Source organism: Apis florea, unplaced genomic scaffold (genome assembly GCF_048593485.1).
Source record: "Apis florea isolate Af1SG1 unplaced genomic scaffold, ASM4859348v1 contig_3493_pilon, whole genome shotgun sequence".
Lineage (NCBI taxonomy): Eukaryota > Metazoa > Arthropoda > Insecta > Hymenoptera > Apidae > Apis > Apis florea.
In genome coordinates, this window is record NW_028256772.1 from 1445113 (window position 1) to 1467370 (window position 22258).

General features: G+C 32.8%; 5 protein-coding genes across 11 annotated transcripts; 1 reads left to right on the plus strand and 4 right to left on the minus strand.

Annotated features, from left to right (window-relative positions):
- Positions 1 to 430: 430 nt before the first annotated feature.
- LOC100866612 (uncharacterized protein KIAA1143 homolog) lies at positions 431 to 1283 on the minus strand. The gene is made up of 3 exons (XM_012486540.3): positions 1057 to 1283; positions 728 to 860; positions 431 to 654 (listed from the first exon to the last, which is right to left on the minus strand). Exons 1-3 carry the CDS (start codon positions 1165 to 1167, stop codon positions 485 to 487), a joined length of 414 nt encoding a protein of 137 aa, XP_012341994.1. The 5' UTR covers positions 1168 to 1283; the 3' UTR covers positions 431 to 484.
- Positions 1284 to 1554: 271 nt separating this feature from the next.
- On the minus strand, positions 1555 to 5277 carry LOC100867403 (uncharacterized). Of its 6 annotated transcripts, none has more exons than XM_086912833.1 (5): positions 4565 to 5277; positions 4089 to 4199; positions 3647 to 3877; positions 3298 to 3558; positions 1555 to 3217 (listed from the first exon to the last, which is right to left on the minus strand). In XM_086912833.1, the coding sequence occupies exons 1-5, from the start codon at positions 4793 to 4795 to the stop codon at positions 2003 to 2005; spliced, it is 2049 nt and encodes a 682-aa protein (XP_086768959.1). In that variant the 5' UTR covers positions 4796 to 5277; the 3' UTR covers positions 1555 to 2002. The 6 variants fall into 6 exon arrangements, with proteins under 6 accessions (XP_086768959.1, XP_012341991.2, XP_086768960.1 ...); XM_012486537.3 differs by having other exon boundaries at positions 4697 to 5152; XM_086912834.1 differs by having other exon boundaries at positions 3301 to 3558; positions 4565 to 5142.
- Positions 5278 to 5782: 505 nt separating this feature from the next.
- LOC100866379 (uncharacterized) lies at positions 5783 to 8049 on the minus strand. The gene is made up of 4 exons (XM_086912837.1): positions 7657 to 8049; positions 6757 to 7274; positions 6197 to 6373; positions 5783 to 6112 (listed from the first exon to the last, which is right to left on the minus strand). The coding sequence occupies exons 1-3, from the start codon at positions 7711 to 7713 to the stop codon at positions 6214 to 6216; spliced, it is 735 nt and encodes a 244-aa protein (XP_086768963.1). The 5' UTR covers positions 7714 to 8049; the 3' UTR covers positions 5783 to 6112; positions 6197 to 6213.
- Positions 8050 to 11718: 3669 nt separating this feature from the next.
- LOC105735433 (uncharacterized) lies at positions 11719 to 14506 on the minus strand. Its single transcript, XM_031916465.2, has 2 exons — positions 12868 to 14506; positions 11719 to 11835 (listed from the first exon to the last, which is right to left on the minus strand). Exon 1 carries the CDS (start codon positions 14180 to 14182, stop codon positions 12872 to 12874), a length of 1311 nt encoding a protein of 436 aa, XP_031772325.1. The 5' UTR covers positions 14183 to 14506; the 3' UTR covers positions 11719 to 11835; positions 12868 to 12871.
- LOC105735430 (uncharacterized) lies at positions 14398 to 21741 on the plus strand. 2 transcript variants are annotated; one of them, XM_012486489.2, is made up of 7 exons: positions 14398 to 14725; positions 15728 to 15869; positions 17330 to 17494; positions 18605 to 18734; positions 18787 to 19000; positions 21023 to 21149; positions 21403 to 21741. In XM_012486489.2, exons 2-7 carry the CDS (start codon positions 15818 to 15820, stop codon positions 21651 to 21653), a joined length of 939 nt encoding a protein of 312 aa, XP_012341943.2. In that variant the 5' UTR covers positions 14398 to 14725; positions 15728 to 15817; the 3' UTR covers positions 21654 to 21741. The 2 variants fall into 2 exon arrangements, with proteins under 2 accessions (XP_012341943.2, XP_086768962.1); XM_086912836.1 differs by having other exon boundaries at positions 14548 to 14820.
- Positions 21742 to 22258: the final 517 nt, after the last annotated feature.

The following is a 22258-nucleotide window of genomic DNA, read 5'->3' on the forward strand; positions in this document are numbered from 1 at the left end:
ATATTTAATATATAATATATATATTATATTATATATATATATATATATATATATATATATATGTATCAAAATAACGTGATTTTTTTGTAATAAATTTTTTTGTTTGTAATTATTTTTTATAATATTAGAAAAAATCATTTAATTTACATATATAATTAAATATATAATTTTAATTCTTTTATAGATATTTTTATTCATCAAAAATTTTTTATATTTATAAAATTGATTATATTTAATTTGTTAATATTATTATTTATATTTTAAATATAAATTTTTGTTGAATACATAAATGTATTTTAAGTAATTTTGTTGTAAACAATATTTATATTATGTTACATTAATCATTATATATTATAAAATCTATAATATATATTATTATATTAAAAATATATTTGAAATATTTTTTAGAATATATATAATAAGCTTCATCTTATGTTTTATATATAATTAATTTAATTATAAAAATATTTAATATACATAAACATTATAAATTATCATCATCATTTTCATTGAAAGATAATATAAGTTTTTCTTGTTTTGTTTTCTTTATTTTCTTTTTTACTGGTTTATCTGTTGTTTCTAATTCTGCTTCTGTTATTTTGTTTTTTCTAAATATAATTCTTTTAGATAAATCTGCAGGAGCATTAGCCTCTTCTACAATGTAATATTAATATATAATTTATCTTTTATTATTTAATATTACAAGTGAAAGTTATGAAATTTATACCTTGTTCTTTTTTTTTCTTATATGCTTCTGCTTGTTTTGCAGTTAAATGTTCAGAATTTAATACAACTACAACAGGTTTCTCTTCTTCACGTTCTTCTTCATCATTATCTGAATCTTGTGGTAATATTTCTCTCTGTTTTAAGACATCATTTAAATGATTGTTTATGCTGATTATAAACAAGCACTTATTATAATATATTTAATGATTTATTTAATAATAAATATTTTTAATTATAATACATAATTATTAATACATAATTATATTATAGTTAATAATTTTAGAATTGAATAATCATTAATGTGTAATGAATAATAATAAAATATAATACCTTTGTATCAATTGTAGGTCCTTCCTTATATCCGATTTGTTCTTTTAATTCACGTAAAAATTTTGGTTCATTCGGTTTAACATATGAAACATTATGTTTTTTTCTAGACATTATATTGTCTTCCTGTTAATATTTGAAAATATAACCTAACTTAAGGATATCGTTAAATAGTATTACATATAGGCATAAACGCATATTCTATATAGATTGGAAAGTAAGATTTGTCTAGTAAAATTTACTAGTACATTAATCTTGTTTGGTTGGTAAGAAGGGAAAAATAGGAATTTTTACGCAAATTGATTTTAATCATAAGTGAATATTTATTAAGTAAATTATTATTAAGTAAGAAAATATTTTTAAAAAATGAAAATTTTAACCTAATTTAAAATATATTTAATATTATGTAATATTTAAAAATCGAAAAATTCAAATATGTTTATTTTAGGATTATATAGGTCTATAATTTCATGGAATTATAGAATAATATCAAATTCGAAATAATATGCTTTGATAATTTATTAATTTCGTGATAACGATAATAATACTATTAACGTTCTTCACAGTTTACAACTGTTTTTAACCAATCATATAATCAACTATCCATAAAAATTTAAAAAAGATTTAAAAAGCGCCATGAACATTTATATATCCTTTATCATATTGTCCGGAAATATTAGTAAAAAACCATTCGTTGGTCAAATGATAATTTAGTTAACCAAAATCATAACGAATCGTATATGTCCCAAAAAGTTTCAAAAACGATGGTCCTTTATCGGTCAACGAGAATATAATAATGTCACGATATAAAGCTGAATATAAAGATTTAAATGCGAACAAGTTCTATATACGATACACGTTATATACGTCGTCGTCATCCAGAACTTGATACATATAATAATTATACGAGTATCTTTATTAGAATACAATTTTCAATGAAAAGAATAATTTACAGACGCGTCATTTCAGAATTATTTAGTGCCCTTAATTTCCCATCCGAATGGCTAGATCGACGATGTCGAATTTGAGTGTGCGTACTAATAATATATCCACCTTCCTCTTGTCGATTGTGTTTCTCCACTTGAATAACCGGCATACATCGTGGAGCTGGCCCATCTAAACATTCACAGCTCAAACTAGCATCTAACTCGCCTTGATATGGTGGCGCTATTAACAAACTTTCGGTAGACTTAGTTGGCTGAAAGTGTCTGCTAGAACTGCCCGAATATGTTGTACCACTACTTGTTCGTCTTTGAACAGTACCAGTTGGCGTTTTCGCTCGTCCATGCGCATTTTTTCCTGGCCTTTCGGCGCTATGCGTTTTTATAGTAGCCGTATCCAAATAACCATATCCGAAACCGTAACCACCGAACGCCTTGGTAGTCAGATTGTCCCAAGATTTTGGTTTGGCATATTGAAGGCACGGTGGTGGTCGTTGATGTACGCTTGGATCCCAATAAAGAGTATCCGTGCTTAGGCTCGTTGAACAAGAGGCAACGCTTTCAGCTGCGGTCGAAATATCGCTACTGGTAACAGAATGTAAACTATGTCCTGATGTGCGCGAGCAGCTATGTGTGCCATGTTGTTGTTGCTGTTGCGTTTGATTCGATTGTTCTCGTTGTACGTGATGATGCTGAACTTGTTGTTGCTGCTGCTGCTGCTGCTGCTGTTGTTGTTGTTGTTGTTGTTGTTGTTGTTGTTGTTGTTGCTGCTGCTGCTGCTGCTGATGATGATTTTGTTCATTCTTCGCCCTTCTCTGTTTTTCTCGACGTCTACGACTAGGTACACAATTAGGATCACAGCATGGACTGGCTAAATCGTATGCATCTAAACTACCGCTATCTGATTGTTCTCTACGACGACTGGCGCTTGAAATACAAGCAACGCATAAACTATTTTGCGGAGGAGGATGAAGAGGAAGTGGATCTCCACCACTACTAGATTGTTGTTGCTGTTGTTGACAAGATTTGTGCGATTTCGATTTGGCCGGTGTGCTATTCATCCCGTTTGCTTGATGATAGCTATGTCGTGACGAAACAGTCATTCCTGATTCGCTCGACATCTTCGAGAGAAAATGATGATGATCGCTTCGTGAACGGGGAGGCCCTACTGTTACTAGACAAGCAGTGTTTCGAGGAACTAAACATGGTCGTCCATCTGGAAACTATAATATATAAAACCATCCATTATTTTTTTTCTAAAATCTAAATTAATCTGAAAATATAAACGATGTTTCTAATATACCACATTGTAAAATAACAGATGTTCCGTAGATGTAGCCGGTCGACAGCATTGAATTGTAGAAGAATTGAAACTTGACGATGGTGATGGCTGATTAGCGTTACTAGTAATTACACTATTAGGCGTTCTTTTACGGGCTGGCAGTGAATGGGTTTTCCATCGACCCATGAGAATAGATCGTTCCCTCTCACAGAGTCTTTCTAGCTCACCAAGGCGTGATTGTAGAGCACGTTGTAATTCAATATAACGCATATGCAATTCCACCTGAAAAAAATCATCGATATTGTACATTCAAATCTAAAACGATAAATTCAAATGGTGGTTATCGGTCGTTGAACTTCTCGATATTTACTTTTCTTACACAATCTTCGAAAGACACAACCATTCGCATTCTAGTATCACAGTTTTTTATGAAATTGACTAATGTCTTATGATCCGCTCTGTCCATTTCGTGGCCGTTTATTGAAAGTATCACGTCACCTTCTCGCATACCTGCTTTGAATGCTGGTCCATCGTATTCCACGTAATCAACATACGTGACCATCTCGATTTCTTGCTCTCGCTTGTAATGTATCCCATAACTCTGTCCAATTTCACGTGACTCGATTAAAAATTTTATATTTTTAAATCAAATTTGAAGTTTTTTTTAATAAAATAATAGAAATTCTAAACAATATAATTACATAATATGCTATTTCATAAAAATAAACATAATCACAGAATATAATTAAGATATAATTAAAGAAGATACATACAGTTGTTATTGCATGGATATGGATGATCGAGCAGATTACCTGTAACGTGAAACCGTATGTGCCATTTTTCTTCTCAACAATAATGGTACGACGACGTCTGTCTTCATCCGCTCGTGTTACTCGATCTGACTTTGATCTTTCTAGCACAGCCTACAAAAAAATACGATACTGGTAAGTTGGTATGATAAGCGGAAAACAAAGAAGCTTCTATTATTCTCATTCTCTAACATTGCATTATTTCGTCTAATTGAACTTATTCGTTCCTAATAAACTAAACAAATTTTTACTAAATATCTACATCCTAAATATAGCGTCGCAACGAAATTAACGTAACCCAAAACATACGATGCATTTTTGGAAATACTTGCGCGATAATCGGGATTAATTAAATAAATAAAATCAACAGACACATCTACCAACATGAAACGCAAAAACTGGTACAACAAACGATAACAATAACAACAACAATAACAGTAACAAAAAAAATAAGAATCAGATAATAAGATTCAACACACGTTGTGCAATCCACAGAATTTCCTTGACCACGAAAAACAACTCGAAATGGGCAACAAGAAACTGCTCGAGGAAGGCTGTTTCAGCAAATAAAAATCATTCTTTCGATACACGAGTCGATGTAATAACATTACACATTCCACGACACCACTCCATTCCTCCTCGTCGCTGTTCTCAACGCCGGCACGATGTTGTTGCCCGGCCACCTCCGTATTCTGCGGCGAGTTGTTCATGATCCTTTGAAACGTAACACAAAAAAAAACAGGAGCGAGCGAACGAATCGAATTATCCTCGACGAAGAAATACTCTCTGTGCGCGGATTCGATCACCACCTGGGGGAGGGATCCTACGTGGCCGTGTGGTTGAGACGTGGTGCAAGCTAGGTATCAGGGCGTACGCGCGTTCTTATTCACTTTCGAACGTCAGCTTCACTTTCACGTTTCTTTCTCTCATTGTGCTTACATTTCGACAAGCGACGCGCCAGCCAGCCAACCAGCCAGGCCGCGAGGTTAACGTGCGTTTAGGCGCGATTATATATGTGGCTCTTTTATTGTTATCTTCCTTCCCGGCTGGTGTCGCCGGTTCCCAATGCGCTTGCCCGACAATATCGGCTTACAACCCCGACTGTTCGGTGGTAAGCACTGAGGGTGGCGGAGGAAAGAGAGAGCACGCGCAGTCTCATCATCCAGTGATCCCTCCTCTCTCACGTTCACCCTTCGTTCCTTCCTTCCGTCACCTTTTGTCACCCACCTTCCTTCCCTTCCTCTCTCTTCCCTTCGCCCCCGACGTTGGACAGGAATAACTTCTCGCGTGCAATGTCCTTGCGGTTTGCCGATGATTTGTTTCCTCCAGGAATCCAGGTTGAGACGAACATCAAATCGGTATCAAGTTTTCTCTTTTTTTAATGGTACTTTCTTCTTTTTATTGACACCCATTGCGAACGTTACTCACCAAGTCAACGTTTATTTGCGTATACTTTTTTAATTTATTATATTGGAGATCGTTGAGGCTGTTAAAATATTTGCTATTTCTTTGCTCTGGTAATAGTACGAAGAAAAGTATGGTATTTAAAAAAAAATGGAATTGTCAAAAGAAGAGATATTCGATATAGTGTTAAAATAAATACATTTAAATAATTGTATTTTCATCGAAGTGAAATACACGCGTTAATATTAAGTTTTTTTTTTTTTTTTTTTTCATTTAAATAATAATTCGCCAGATGTATTTATTTGTTGATAATTTATTTTCTATTATACATACGTAATCGGTTTTACATTATTAAACAGTATTGAAGAAATTCTTTCATTTTTAGGTCGTTTTCGTTACATAGAGTATTGTGATATTTAGGAAAAAAATAATGAAAGAGAATGAAAACTGTTGCAAACAGGGAGAAACACAATCCAACTGTTTCTTTTATGTTTCTCCACTATTTCCATTTCTGTAGTTCGCCGAACTGTACCCCGAACGACGAAAATAACATGTCATGACGTCGTTGTCGTGGATTTCGATGTATTTTTATAAATATCTCGACGGACGGAGAAATAAGCTGCCTAATAAGATAAGAATGAAAATGAAAATAAGGAAAAGCATAAAAAAAAAAAAAGAAAAAAGCACGGAGAAAGAATCATCATCACCTAATGAACCTCCTTTGCTATTTCCTCTTCTTTTTTTCCGTGCTTATTTCTTTCTCAACTTTTTTCATTTCTTTTTCTTTCACTGTGACGATTTTCTCCACCGGTGGGGAAATTGTAACCGTTGGTTTTTGCAAAGGTGGCAAAGGTGGAGGCTTCGGTTTTGGAACTGGAACGTGTCTGCACAAATAATTAATCACTCGTTTCGTTGTTAAAAATCATCGATTTTATAATGACAATATGTATCATTTATATAATCAGACAAGAAAATTCAAATTCAAAAAAACCGGCATTCTTTTATCATATTTGTTACTTGCTCGTTAAATAAAGAAAGCAAAATACGTAATCTTTAAATGCTCGATCGAATGATCGATCGATTATTAGGAAAAGCGTGGGAAAGTTTTATGAAGTTTTATTCTTGCGATAATTACGTATTTTAATTTTTCTCTTTCTCGCTCTTTTCTCATTCTCTATTGCATTATATTGTTAGAGTTATTTACAGGGAAGGAAGAACTCTTTTTCGATCGAATTGAATAAACGATAAACGATAAACTTAATCTTACTTGATGGACATATGTATCTCTTGGAGCGATCTGTCCTGAGTAATATTGATCCAAATATTCGACTGGGTCCTCGGTTTAAGGCAGAAACCTTTATCCACGCAACATTCCGCATGCTCGCGTTCCTCCTGGACCTGATACTTCCTCTCCCAACACTCCTCCCATTTGCGTAAACGCTCCTTCTCCTCCGCCTCGCGCCTCTCCCTTTCTTCCCGATCCTTTCTCTTTCTCTCCAAATCTTTCGCCACTTTCTTCGACTTGCGCTTCTTTTTTTCATCACCCCGCTCCATTGTTTTTGCATTTTCCCCATTCTTCACATCTATCCTTTCCCAACACGGTTCGCCAATCACCTCTTCCGCTCGTTTTAATTGCGAGAAAGTTTCCTCTTTAATTGGCGGTGTTGCCTGCCTCGTTTTTCTATTCGGATCGAGGAGAACGTATAGAAATATCGCCTCCAATTGAAGAGTTATTAGTATGTTTTCAGTAAGAATCTTAATTAATGCATGATACGGGTCGATTAACTGGAAATTAAAAGAGAAACATTAATGAGGAACAGATAAAATTGGATTTTTCTTTTATTTTTTTACTTATATACGGCTCGAATGATCATATTTGACGGTGATATTATTGTACTAATAATAAATTATAGCGATTGTAATAACGTAAAAAATTGGAATTTTAAAATGTCAACTGCATTTTAAGAATACAATTTCATAATATAATTAATCTTATTAAAGATAAATAAATTTCAATCGCGTTACGTATCAATAGAATGATAAATGTCAATTAACAATCGTTTATCACTCGTAAAAAATAAAATTATATAATCAAACGTAAACTTATAAAGTCACCTATGACCAGTCGATATTAATTATTATTTAAAAGAAATCTTGTTTAATTTACTGAGACAACGTGTAGTATTTTTTGGTTTATGTCACATATTTCTGTTGTGCTTATCATGTTAATGGAAAATTTTGTGGTATGAAAGTATGATTTGGAACTATGGTTGGAAGTACGAAATGAACGTGATCAAATATCGAAACAAAAACCAAAGTTTACGACGATTTATTAGAAGATAATTTCATTTTAACGATCTCTGAAAAATTCTAGAAACGCTTGTCTTAAAATTTTTCGATTCCTTCATGAATTATTTTCATTTTATTTTCCTCTTATTGTTATTATATTATTTATTATATTGTTTGTAAATAAAAATAAATTGTGCATTTTAACTTCGTAACATTTTTCAATTTTGACAAATGTCTCGCTCTGCTTTTATTTTATCATTTTATCGAAACAAGATTTTAATCGAAAGAATTCGAATAATTTTTATTCATTTTTACGAAATACAAAAAAAAAAAATTAATATGAATTGATGTTGATCTAAGCCTTTTAAATTCAAAATGCAGAATAAATAATACTGGGACGACCTTTACGCGTTGTGAAACACAATTCGAATCTAATTATATTCCATTGCTGACATTTCCATATTATCATTCTACCAGAATAGAATTGCATTTGATTGAAAGAAATATAGTTTCAAATATAATTTAAATGCATATTAATGGTATTATTAATTTTCTTCATGAATGGGCGAATAAAGATCACGTAAAGGTCAATTTTATTTAGACATTTTTTTTAAATGAAATTATATATTTTTTTAATATACCAATCGATGCAATTCGATGCAATTCTCTATAGAAAAATATTAACATATATACTTAAAAATCATTCAGTTTGGTAAAATTTATTGCACGATTCAAAATTTAAATTAAAACATCCAATAAAATCAAGAAGTGAAAATCATTCTGAAAGACACCCTAATAAATATTCGCATAAAACGTTTCATATTGAAATCAAATGTTCACAATTTTTCCTTGTTTTAATAAAAATGAATGAAAACATGTCATTTTTTTTCAACAATGATTCAAACTTTCCTTCATTGATAAAATAAATCCTTGAAATATCGAAGCGATATTGTCAAAATTTTGACGGGGAAAAAGTCATTAAATTAGATAATAATCACTTACTTGTTACGCATTTTCCTTGAAAAATATCTTCTTTCATTTAGATTTGCAACAGTTGCAACTATAATCCTTCACGGGACATCCACATTTTTTCACAGTCTCTTTAGTAATCAGATCGGCAAACTTTTTCGGTGCGGAGGCACCGCAACAAGGTGGACAAGGAGGTGGTTCCGCACATGGCGTGCATTTTCCTTCTTGACGAGCTGCTTCGCGTATCGCAGCGAACGTTTGATCAGTTGAACAGGGACACGTCTGTTGCTCTTTTCGTCGTAGTTTCGGCGAGCATGGACATTGTTTTCTGAAAATGAATAAAGAATATTGTTAAGAGAATACCTTTTTTGTTGATGAATGACGTCGAAGATAAATATCGAAAAGGAATTGAATAATACATTCGAAATTGAAAGATTCATAATAGAAATTAATAGATTCATAATAGTCTCTCTACAATAATTGTAGATTTGTCTGATAATGTTTTGTTAAAGAAAATATAAATTGAACAATTGAATTCATTTTCGTTTGCCTTGATTTTTTATTATTCCTTATTATTATTATTCATTTTATAGCTAAATTTTTTCAATTTCTTATTTTTAATCTCTGCAATAGAAATTGGAAACTACATTCATTGTGTGTCAAAAGTGACTAAGAGATTTAGCGAACTAGTTTTCGTTATTTAATTAGCATTGGTAAAAACTGGGTCAAAAATAAGTAATTAATAAATAATTTAATAAATGTTTCTGATCGAGATTGTTCCAATATGAAACCAAAAGATCATTAATTTATCGACCTAATTAACGCCAATTTGAAATTTAGAAATGTGATGTGGTATTATTTCTAGCAAAATTTCAATGTAAAGATCTTGATGAAAAATATATATTTAAAAATAATCGTTTTATCCATTTATTATTAATATAAAAAAAAATGATAATGTCATTGAAAAACATTCAATATTCAACTGTAATATTCGTCAAAAATATTTTTTAAATTAGCTAGTATCGATCGCTCATTAGTTTGTGTTGTATTATTATATTACATAATATAATAATATATAACATATTTGATAAAAATTTTAACAAGATTGATATTTTGTTAAAAATAAATACATACATCAATGATGAGCTCTTATACACTGTTAAAATAACAAGTGCAGAAACAATAAAGTGCAATATTTCATAATTTCACCAGATGGCAGCATAAGTCGAAATATCGGATGTACAGTAACTCGCAAAAATATTTAGACACTTACGTATATTTAACAATCTAGTATATATTGTTAATTATGAAAGAAATGAACTAACTCAAACTTGTTTCTTTCGATAGAACGCTTGTATCGTATTTTACAAATTTAACTTTTAATTTTAAATAATTTTAAAATTGCTATTTTTAATTATTTTTAAAATATCCTTTTTGTAATACCAAAAATAGTTGTAATTTAATTTAATTTTTAATATTATTTCATTATATCAAGTTTTAATTAAACAAGTTGCACATATTTGTAAAGTACAATAAATAGTCTATCGAATGAAATAAATTTGAATTTCATTTCTTCGTATAATTTAATAAAGATATAGCTTGTTGAAGTTAAGCGTATGTTTACGTCCGAATATTTTTGGGAGTCATTATACTTCTTTATATACTGTAGCGGGCGTTAAAGAATTCTCTACAATTGTTTACAGTAACAGATATAAGTGTTATCAAAACACTTATATTTGATGAAAATAGACGAACCTTGACTTTAATCAATGTTTTAAACATTATCACGTATGTTTAAATGTACAATTTAAATATATGCCTATGAGCATTTAAAACTATGCTTGAAACTTGAGAGAACGAAACGTCATATTTAAAAATCGAATGCTCGTTCAAAAAATTATATTAAATTATCTTTAATAACAAACGTGTATTTACAAAAATTTTCGAGAGTGATGATCGATTTGATCTGATCTGAGAAATACCTTTTGCAGGTAACCAAGTTAACGATCGCTCTCAAGTATGGCGATCACCCGTGTGTGACCGTAACAGGCAATAACCTTATGAAACTGTACTCCCGTAATAACACTTATTAGGAATAGAAAGTTGAAAAAAGATAGATTCGTTGCAGTCGAATACCAACGTGGTGACAACTTGTCAGTGGTGTTATATATAGAAAAATGAGATCAAAGTAAACTATCTTCAAATATTATTCTCTTCGCGATAAATTTCTTGCGAATGTTTTGAAAAAGAATTAACAAAATATAGGATTATATATATATAGATTATGAATAGAGGATAGGTGAAAAGACATAGAAAAAGAAAGAAAAGAATTGCACGATACTGCCAAGTGATAAAACTGGTTGCGCAGCCTTCTACGCTTACACTCTAGTTTATTGCTCGCTGTGTTTCAACGTATATACAAAAGTACGTACCCTTGGCGCGAGGCGCAGCAAGGTCGTGGACCGTAATCGGGTTGTTTAGGCAACGGGGGACACGAGTTGGTTTGCACGATCGGTGTCGCACAACAGGTTCTTCCTACCGTCTCGCCGCTTCCATCGCACTTCTTCGCGCAGGTACACTTAACCGGGGCCGGTGTGTAGCACTCGGAGGGTATTTTTTTGCATTGAAAAACAGGACTGTCATTCGCCCCCTTGAAAAGATACGGTTTCCTATTGTGCGGTATTTGAAACTGGGTGATGATCTTCTTGCCGAAACAGGAAGCTCTTATGTAAACTGTCACGGATCCAACGCATTGTCCGGTCGTTGTTGTGATTTTAAACGTGTCCTTGATCGTTTGACAAGGATTAGGTATTTTGAACACCTGTTGGCTCAACACGGCGTTTATTATCGCCTTCGCCTCGATCTGGTACGAACCGATCAACATTACATCCGGTAATACTCCAGGTGGCAGTTTTTTGTAGACAGAGAGTTTTATGGGGAAGGTGGTCAGAGGTCTTTGAAGAACGATCGATGGCAAAGCGAATAAACAGGATTTACCCTTCTTGAACACTTGCGTGTCGCCCTCGACACAACCGCAGCCGTCTGTCAAAGCTTCTTGGCAAATGTCGATTGGGGGTAAACTGAGAATCTGTGGATTAACATTTTTGAAAAGCGTGATTATCGTTTCGAGAAAAATTAACGTAGTTCTTGAATGAATTGTTATTAAGATTAACAGGAGTAACGAAAATTAAACGAATTTTATTTCGTTCAATCATCGATTCTTGCAACTTGAATTGTGTAAGTAAAATTCAATTTTTTTTCTTTACCTATATGAGAAACCTAAAATGAGATAATTGTAAAATTATAATATTTATGTACAACGACGCGTGTAATAATAATTTTTTAAATAATATTATTGGATAAATTTTTAACGAATTGATCATTTTTGTACGTACAATAGAAAAATGAGTGGGAAAAATGAGAAGAATGTTAATGCAAGATGTTTATGCGACGAGGTTATACGGTTTTCGGGAAGATAATATTAGGTTAATAGGTAACGTGGAGTTCAATATAATTTTAAATTACTTGAAATGAAACACACGTGGAAGCTGGTAATAATTCCTCTTGCATAGCTCTAATCACAGGAATTTTAACTTTGTCGACCAGAAACTCAATCAAGAATAATTCCTGTTCATCGGTCATATTTACAAGATTTTAAAACATATTTGCCCAATTTTTAAAAAGATTATTACATATAACAAATCTTGTTATCTCTTCTAACCCTCAATTTAGATAATTCCCAATTCGAGTCGTGCGATTTCAAAATTTTCAAAGTTCAAAATCTAATAATAACAATCCGATCTAATGTAACATAACAAGGGGGCGCTCGGTTCGAACGATCACTCAATTTTATACTGTAAGGGGGGAGGAGGGGAAAAAAAGAAAAAGAAAAAAAAAAAAGAAAAAGAAAAGAAAAGAAAAGGAAAAGAAAAAAAAATCACTAGATCACCAGAACTTTCTAAAATAATTAAATTCAATTTGAACAATCATTTTAATAATTCGATCAATAAATCAATATAGATATATAAATATAATATACAAATATACACGCAACAATGAGATCGATATCGTTCGTAGGAATCCGATCCGAGGAAAAGAAATTTCTTAAAACGATCCACACCTATTCACTTCTTCTTCTTCTCCTTCTTCTCCTTCTTCGCTTTCTTCTTCACCTTCTTCTCTTCCGTCTGCATCTCCCTCGTCTCGCACCTGATCGGGGGCCCCCTCTCCGTCCCCTTCGGCGTTTTCATCTCCAATTGTATGTCAGACTTCTCCCCAACCCCGACGATCCCCTTCTTCCCGATTCTCAGCACGAACACGTCGTGATCGGGGTCGGACGTGTCCGGGCCAGGAGCATCCGATTCGGCCGCCACGGTGACCGTGGGCTTCTTGTCCTGGCCGGTGTCCAGGATCCCGGACACCTTCAGAACCACCGCCTTGCCGCACGGTTGAACCGGCCCACGGCTCGACTGTATCAAACCCGTCTTGTGCACGTCCGCGCAAGTCTCGAGCTTGGACGCGGCCAACAACGCGCTCCCAGCCGTCGAGTCCATCCCCTTCCGGCTCACGTTCGGCTTCAACGTCGCCCCGGTCGGGTCCCCGCAAGGCGTGCAAGGGTGTTGCTCCTTGATGCAAACGCGGCAAGGGGGCCCGGTTTTCAACAGCTCCTCCTTCGAGTCCCTGCAAACGTCCATGATCTGGGAATCGATGATTCGACATTTGTAAGCCACCGATTTCTCGTTGCACTCGTCTCCCTTGAAGATGTACGAGGACACGGTCCGCTCAGGCGGCGCCTCGAACTCGGTCACGATCGTTTGCCCGAACGCGGACACTCTGACGTACATGCACACGGCCCCGATCACGTTGTCGTTGTAGAGAAGTGGCACCTCGCCCTCGAACACTTTGGGCGGCGGCGCCATTTTGTGCCAGCACTGGAGCATCTCTTTCCGCAACGCGGCGAAATGTTTGCTAAGGTCCAACTCGCCGCTCCCCACAAGCACGTCCGGTTTCACGCCCTCAGGCATCTTCTTCTGTACGCAAACCTTGATGACCAGGTCGAAGAGTTTGTTGATCACGCTGTACTGATCGATGGCGAACATCACGGAACGACCGGAAAAGAAGTACTCGATGTCGTCCGCTATCCCGGCTTGGGGGTGGAACATCGGGTCAACCGGGGTGATCTCGATGCCCTCCCGCCCGGTGAAATTGAGAAACTCGACGGATATCGTGGTTGGGACGAAGAACATTTGATTGAGTTTGGCTAAACGATCACTGGTCATGTGGTGGATGAAGAATTCCAATAGGAAGAGGTATTGCTCCTTGTTCTCGAACGCGATCACTTCACGGCTACCGAACTCCGGTATCGCGACCACGTCCGTTTTCTCCTTGATTTCTTTCGAGGCCTTCTTGTTCGAACCACGTTGACCACGCTCCATTAATGCAACCTCGTTCTCACTCGACGAGAGGCATCAGAATTGTTTGGAAACGAGGGACGAGACACGCGATAAAATTTCCATCGATTGAAAAATGATTCGGATTAACACTTCGAATTTTTTTCGGAATCCTGACAATTAGGTTAAAGATGTAGTTCCGTGATGTTTGCCATAGGATTCGATTTCGCCCGCAAGATCGATCCGGTTATCGATTAGTCGTAGTGGTTACACGCGAGAACCTTGGAGAACTGGTTTCGATCTCTCCCTCCCGAAAACAACAATCCTCCTCGTTCCAACTTTCGATTGATCCGGCGTCCGGGACGACGGGAAGTTGAAACCGAGAACCGGAACCGGAGGGATATTCCCCTCCCCTCCCCCCCCTCCCCTCCTCGCCGTCTCAGAAACGGCGTCATGTCATCTCGATAATCGAGATACGGTTACGGTTCTTCATCTATACGCGCGATGACGGGCCAAATTCCTTCCAGTCCAGTGTAAAAACTTGAGTGAATCATCTCGATTATGTCGTTTAATCCGTAAATTTAATCGGTAATTTTATTTCGAGTAAATAATTTTCCACGTGAGAAAATTCGATTCTTTTTTTTTCTTCTTTTTCTAAATTCAATTACGTGAAAATGTTTATGGTACGATATGTGCACACACATATATATATATATATACACACACACACACACACACACATATGCATATATATTATGCTTGTATATATAGCATTTGATCATCGAAATTAGTTTTAAAATTTCTATCTCTTTTTTCCCGTGTGATTCTATTTAAAACTGATGAAATACGCGATGGCAAAGCTCGTAATAAATAACAAACTTTACTACGTTATTAAGATGTTTATACCCAGGAAGATGTTTATACACAAGAAGCAAAGAATAAGACGTATAACCTCTTTGATCCTTTCGAAACGAAATTTTCTTTTGAAAAATGAACGCAAAAATGATACGATACGATTGAAATAAATTACAAAAAAAGGAAAAATGAGATTATACATTCCAATATTACTTCATATCGATAATATTAGAAACTTTATTAATAATGCATTCTATCTGCTCTTGTATAAGTTACCTTGAGATACGTTATCTTCTCAATAATCTCGAAAGAGTTAATATCCATCACTTTACTTTGGAGAATATCCTGTATAAATAATATGTGAAAAAAATATTTTGAATTAAATAAAAAAAATCAAACCATCCGTCAATTTATAACAATACTCGTGAAGGCAAAGAAAACGTATTTCTGTTAAATTCTGTATTTTCAATTATTACTTTTCTTCGCAATCGATTCATTAATAATTCATTAACGTAGATATTTATAACTATCTTTGCTTATAATTAATGGCACGAGTTAAACGAGAGATAATTTAATTACGTATACACACGATCGTCATCATTTGATATACATCCAAGCCCAAAAAGACAATTTGTAATTTATGACAAGTAACGTTCCAGATAATAAATTTTTACAACTAATTCGATGACTTCGTAACCGTAAAATCACCTTATAATCGCCGTGTTACGTTTCCAGTTTCCCGAGCCACCACCCCTCGATTATTACCTAACCGACGTTTCGCCAACGCTTAAATCAGATGGAATATTTTACCATGGGAAACCATCCATGTCCCATAAATGCGTGGGCAAGCAGCTCAAGCCGATCAAACGGACGATACGTGAGTTTATCAGTTTGAATAATCATTATCTTGTTCAAATATACGAACGATATACGAACTGTTCGAAGAACGACTACTTTGTTCACTTTGGAAATCGTTACATTTATGAACTCGTGAGAAAAGGAAAAAAAAAAAAAAAAAAGCAAAGAGAATTTATAAAATGAGAATGCGTGAAAAATTTTCTTACGTAGAAAATTTCTTTTTTCAAAATTAAATGCGTAAATTAACGATTTATTTCACATGCAATCCCGATTTAATTTTTTGAAAGCAAATATCGATGTTTAATAAATATTTATGATTAAATTTCGATGTGCTAATATTATGGATACGTTATATTTTTACGTTAATATACTCATGATTAGAGACGAGGCGAGAAATGAACTTTTCCACGATCATTGAATTATCTTCGATTCGATCTTTTTTTTCAATCGTTAAATGATTTTTCATCAAAATTGTTCAAGTAAAAATTCCTCCTTTTGATCTTTGTACACATCGTTATTAATTTTTTCCAAACACATTAAAAATCCATCCGTTTAATGAAGCAACGGTGATTTTTAAAATTTTTTAAAAATAGCTTTTATAATGGATTTTAAATTTTGAAAATAACGATCCCTTAAAGTGATCCAAGTAAACGATACAAGTGGTCCCAGGCTTTCTTGGATTATACTTTCCATTATATAAATAAATGGAAAATGTTGCTTTTACCAAAATGCAACAAGAAAGAAATAAACTTGCAATTACCGTGATGCAATACAGAATTAGATCGATAACAATATTTACATTTCGTCCGCTTATGCAAACTGTACTTCTGAAAAATCCAATATTGTTTGTTGATAAACGATTTTTCTCCTCGCGAAACATTTTAAAATTTATCTTCTAATCAATCCAAATAATTCCACTGTTATTAATTGTGCGCATCAATATACTTCTACTTTATTAGGAAATCTATATTGACACTTTCTTAGAATAACTCTATATTTCCGCTGCAGAAACGAAACGCGCATCTCCATACTCTCGATTCATAAATAACTATGGCATTTCGTTTGTCAAAAGCTTACCTTTTATCTATCTCGTTGATCGATTCTTGCGTTGTTTATTTATTCCTTTCACGTTTATTTATTTATTCAAATAATATCAAAATTAATAATATTCTTTCTATTTCACAATTTGATGATTTAATTTAAACGAAACAATATATTTATCCAATTTCTTTTCCTTTTCTTATTTACAATTACGACAATATCTCTATGAGAAAATTTGGCTTTCTCGAATACTCGAAAGATAGAAATTAATCATTAATATTTGCTATGAATAATAAATATTCGATCAGAGTCACATCGTGTTAAATCGTGCGTTTATCCCGCGCCGTTTAAACGATTATTCTCCTGTTAGTGACAATGAAAAGCTATGGCACAATTGAGTTAAGTCAATCGAATTAGAATGTCGCGTAATTGTTACAGTCGACCCTCTAGCGCCTATACAGGAACTGGATCCACGCGTTTTACAAGAATGGGTTGACAAGGAGCAAACGTACGTGGATCGTCCTACGAAAGATGAGGGTGTCGTTTACAAAACGCTTTGTTTCTTGCCGAAATCGAAGCTGATTTATCACCGAAAGCAAAAACGTTGGTATCATTTATTCATTTGTCAAATAATATTACTTTTTTACTTTTTTTACCATTACGAAAATTCGACGATTTACGATTACGCAACGGATAGAAAAATTTACAGAGTAATTGATTGTACAAGTGGGGAAGAAGTGTGATACTATCCCAGATACTTGTCCCAAAAGTTTTTTTCGTTATTTGAACACTTGGTTGTTACGGAGTGAAATTTCAGAGATATGCTGTCTGCTTTCTGATTAACATTCTTCTGTTTTCTAATGCCGCGTGTGTTTCTTGTTAAATGACTTTTAGACTTTTTTGCAAAATTTATTTGTTATAATTTATCATTAAAGTTACAAGATTAATTTATCAAAAATTTAAAAAAAATTTATTCTTCAAAGAGAGTATTTGGAAATGAATAAAAGGCATTTTAAAGAGATAAAATAATGAAATTTATCCAAGTAAAGTGGCAAGTATAAACAAACTTTTATAAACTTTTATAATATCATTGAAACGTATTATTCTGTTCTGCTTTGATCATCAATTTGGTAAAATGAAATAAAAGAAATTCTAGAAAGATAGAATTGGGTTCTCTTTGAATTTTTTTTAGAATTAAATGGATAATAACAGTAACAATGCAATAATATAGAAATATTAATAAATTTACATAAATATATATTAGAATGACCAGTTTTTTACATTTATTAATTGTTGAATTAACTTTATCGATATATATTGATTTGGGGATATCATTTTATTTCGACAGAGTAAAATCCTTTTGCTTGTCTGGGATATTAATTGTTACCCACTTAAAGTATGATAGATCGACACATACCAGTCTGGCAATTTCGGCCAATCGAATATCGGCCAATCAAACGTAGAAATAATTTAACATCCGAGAAGCAATCAATGACGAAGCGAATCATAAACGACACTAATTCGTTAATGAGTCACGAGTGATTTGTAACCCAATTCGAGTCGAGTCCAGTTGGAAAAATTAATCTAATTGCCGATCTAATCATCAATAAACTCTTTTCTCCCCGCTTTAATCCCCAATAAGGGATCGAGAATTTTAATAAATTTCTAAAAAAATCCCCCTAACTTTTCATTCATTCTAAATATCTTCCTCAGCTTTATTCTCCGTGTTTCCCCGATCGGTGCAATATGAATTATGGTACGTGCGTGAAAAGAAAATGAAAGAGCTTGAGAAACAGAGGGCACCCATCGCACCATGCACTACTCAAAAAGAAGAAACGCTTAAGTAAGTGTTTCCGTCGTGTCTTTTACGATAAAATTAACGATATTTCTTGCAGGAACGATGAAGAACCGTGCCAGCTATTAGAAATACCATTCTGGTGGAAAGGTAAAACCGAAAAACCGAGCGGCATCCCTCCCCCAATTGGGAACATAAACGACTACGGGTACGAGAAGTTTGATAAAAGCCTCGTGCAAGACGTAAAAATTAGCGAAAAACTCGAGATGGATCATCCGAGCAAATATATACCCGGTGCAATTCATCGATTACAGGTATATTGTATTACAAGAATTGAGTAGCCGAGTTTCTCTTAATTAAGTGAAGCGAACAACGAGTTACTTCTTTATTGTCGAAAATTTGAGAATTGAAAAAGAAATTAAATTAAGTTAAAGCAATGTTAAACATGAAATATGATATAATAATATTTAATCAGACTTAATATATCGTTTTTAACTTACTTAGGCGTTATTTGTAGAAAACATTTGCAAACGATCATTAAAGTAATATATTGTCTTGTCTGGTTAGATATCATTTGAAATAGTTGTGTATTTTTTATAATAATATTATGTTTTTTAGAATGTCAGTATATCATTTTTGTTTTACGAATAATTAACTTAAATTGCTTAAATTACTATCTGCAATATGTTTTGTAAGATAATATAGAGATAATTAGAGAGATGCCTAGTAAAGTGTTTCAAATTATAATTAAATGTATTTTAGGAATGCATAGGTGGTTTACGTGAATTGAGTGGAAAGTATAAAATAGAGAAAGTGAAAATGTTTGTATGAAGTTAATTTTTATATATTAATTTTTTGATTTTCTTTGACTTCCCAATAAGAATCTCGATCGATGTCTAATTCTCTTAATATTTACAATGTTGCTCTAATTTAAAAAAAAAAAAAATCATTGTTTCGCTGTTAAAACGAGATTAGAGGATATTGGAAAAATATATTTTTATTAAATTTACGAAGAAGATCAATTGGAGTTACGTGGATTGAATCACGATGTTCAATTTTCGTTTTAATTCTATTTTAACGTGTTGAATATTGAATAATGAAAGTACAATGACTGAGCGGAATGAAAGCTTCGAAAATGGCGGAAAATTCGAAAGTGATCGTTTGTTTTTTTATTTGTTTATTATTTTCATTGTTTAATGTTTGGGGAAAGTTAAAATAGAAACTTTCAGGCTTATGACTTGAATTAAGGATTCTCCTTAAGGAAAAATGTTTACAACATTATCGAGATCATTTTGAAAAAAAAAATATTACTTTATTTTATAATTCGTTTTTAAAATAATTATATTTTTCTGATCTATTAATCTTCAAACTCCAAACTTAACTTGAATCTAATTATATTCCATTTTCCATATACAAACATATTTTAAAAGAAATCAGTTAAAACCAGTTAAAATGTTCTGATTATTTTTTTTTTTTTTTTTTTTTACTCAATTTTAACGATTATATTGATTATATATAGATTAAATGTGAAAGAGAATGATAAATACGTAATTATATTTGCACGAATGTTTGAAATCGCGCGCAAAAGAAACAAACTTATTTCGTAAAAAACGAATGAAAATATATCTTTTCCAATGTATTGTATTGAACGATGAAAAAATAAATCTTCTAAAATAGGCATCTTACTTTTATTCCAATCAATATGAAATTTATATGAAATTCAAATATATTATTTAAATCTAATCCAAATCTTTTTTTTTTATTCCAAATTTTTCCAAAAGAACTATCCTTGTTTGTTTGATTTTTAAAAACAAAAATGGGACAAGAATTAATAGTTGACTGGTCCATGACGATGCTAGCGTGAGAATAGCGCATCAGTAAAATTAAATATCCGGAACATCGTGCCACAAAACAACGCTCTTTCCTGCTAGAATCGTCAGATGCATGAGTTTCATTTGTTACGCCACATAAAAGTTGCGTTTTTATTCGATGATTTGCAAGTAGCGCAAAAATGAATCAAGTCCTGCAAGCTAATTATTAAAATGAATATTTTTTTTTTTTATTCTTAATTTGAATTAGAGACGCGTATAAATAGGATTGAATTTTGATGAGATTACGTACATACGTAAGAAGTAACTATTTGTTCGCTTATTCGTTTTCATTACGTCACCGTGTGTACAAGGTATCACATGCATTTTTCATACAATACTATATCAAGGTTAACGCGATTATGCATTGAAACACATGTGTAGCAAACACGAAAATGCAAATGTATCGTCGGTTTAATTTTCTACGCGTATACTTCTCGATTGAGGAAATGATCGAATTTTGAGCAGGGCTCAGGCGACACAAGTATGATAGATGCGTTGCATCAAGCAGATACCTTTAAAATTGTTCTGAAAGAGGACGAAACCTTGGCAGAAAGCCCACCTGTTGAGGAAAACGTTTGCTATTCTAAAAAACGTGAGCATTTTACACTTCTTCCTTTCTTTCTTTGAACCATCTGGAATGAGCTTTTTCCTTCTTTTTTTAAAATTTACATTGAAGTGATTTTTCACACTTCTCTTTCAAAATTACCTACTTGAATCTTTTTTTCTTTTTTTTATGTTTCCTTTTATAGAAATAATTTATCAGGCTTTTAATATCTTTTTAATTTCTTTTATCGAATGAGTTTATAATTGGAATCTTACAAATGATTTTAAAATTTGTTTTGTAGCACTCGTATCGGATTGCGATGAAGTTAGTATAGAAGATAATGACAAGGATATTCGATGGTATCCTGTACACGAAGATTTAGATTTACCAAAAACTGACGCTGAAAGGGAAGAGGAATTACGAAAATTAACCAAACCTTTTTTACACGATTTGCATATATGGTATACAAAGAACAAACCAGCGAAATTATTCACCCCTATTAGACAAATTGGAAAGAAAGCAATGCCTGAAAGACGTTTTTCTCATTTGTAACATTTTATTATTAAGATTAAGGATAAATAAATTGTGTTGTTTATAAATCAATAAAGATAAATAAAATGAAAATTAATAGAATAAGAAAGAATACTCGCGTTATATTATTCATTGAAAAAAAATAAATGCAGCAATATTGTGAAATGATTTTATATGATATAATCAGAATTGTTGAAATAACGCGTAAAAAGATTAAGACCATATATTAATTGAATTAAAAAGAAATATTATCACATTTACTATCTTATAAAAAATTAATGATGCAATTATGAAACGTATTTCATAAATGCAACACAATTTTCTAAGAACAATCATTGTCTAATTAATTGCTAATAATGTAAACATGTTATATCTCATACATAGATATATATTAAATTCTTATATTAAGTTCTAAAATTTTAAAATTAATGTTACGAGCATAAGATATTTAATTTCCAAAATTGATTTAAACATAACTATTAAATTACGCCATGAATACTTATGTTGTACGGTTAGATTTCTTTTTTGCATGATGCTTGCAAATTCCATAAACGATATGACCATCCTGACGAAAAGAATTGTGTTATTAATCTGTCTCTCAAAGATCTCTTTTTGAATATTCTTAC

Bases quoted from the DNA above. Each gene is read 5' to 3' on its own strand.
- LOC100866612 (XM_012486540.3), bottom strand. From the start codon at position 1,167: ATGTCTAGAAAAAAACATAATGTTTCATATGTTAAACCGAATGAACCA. The intron at 861-1,056 runs GTATTATATTTT...GTCTTAAAACAG, and splicing joins GACCTACAATTGATACAAAG to AGAGAAATATTACCACAAGA. The intron at 655-727 runs GTATAAATTTCA...ATTACATTGTAG, and splicing joins TAAGAAAAAAAAAGAACAAG to AAGAGGCTAATGCTCCTGCA.
- LOC100867403 (XM_086912831.1), bottom strand. From the start codon at position 4,795: ATGAACAACTCGCCGCAGAATACGGAGGTGGCCGGGCAACAACATCGT. The intron at 3,559-3,646 runs GTAAATATCGAG...GATTTTTTTCAG, and splicing joins TCGAAGATTGTGTAAGAAAA to GTGGAATTGCATATGCGTTA. The intron at 3,218-3,297 runs GTATATTAGAAA...TATATATTATAG, and splicing joins ATCTGTTATTTTACAATGTG to TTTCCAGATGGACGACCATG.
- LOC100866379 (XM_086912837.1), bottom strand. From the start codon at position 7,713: ATGATAAGCACAACAGAAATATGTGACATAAACCAAAAAATACTACAC. The intron at 7,275-7,656 runs GTAAATTAAACA...TTTAATTTCCAG, and splicing joins AAATACTACACGTTGTCTCA to TTAATCGACCCGTATCATGC. The intron at 6,374-6,756 runs GTAAGATTAAGT...TTATTTGTGCAG, and splicing joins GAGATACATATGTCCATCAA to ACACGTTCCAGTTCCAAAAC.
- LOC105735433 (XM_031916465.2), bottom strand. From the start codon at position 14,182: ATGGAGCGTGGTCAACGTGGTTCGAACAAGAAGGCCTCGAAAGAAATC.
- LOC105735430 (XM_086912836.1), top strand. The intron at 18,735-18,786 runs GTAAGTGTTTCC...TATTTCTTGCAG, and splicing joins CAAAAAGAAGAAACGCTTAA to GAACGATGAAGAACCGTGCC. The intron at 19,001-21,022 runs GTATATTGTATT...AATTTTGAGCAG, and splicing joins GTGCAATTCATCGATTACAG to GGCTCAGGCGACACAAGTAT.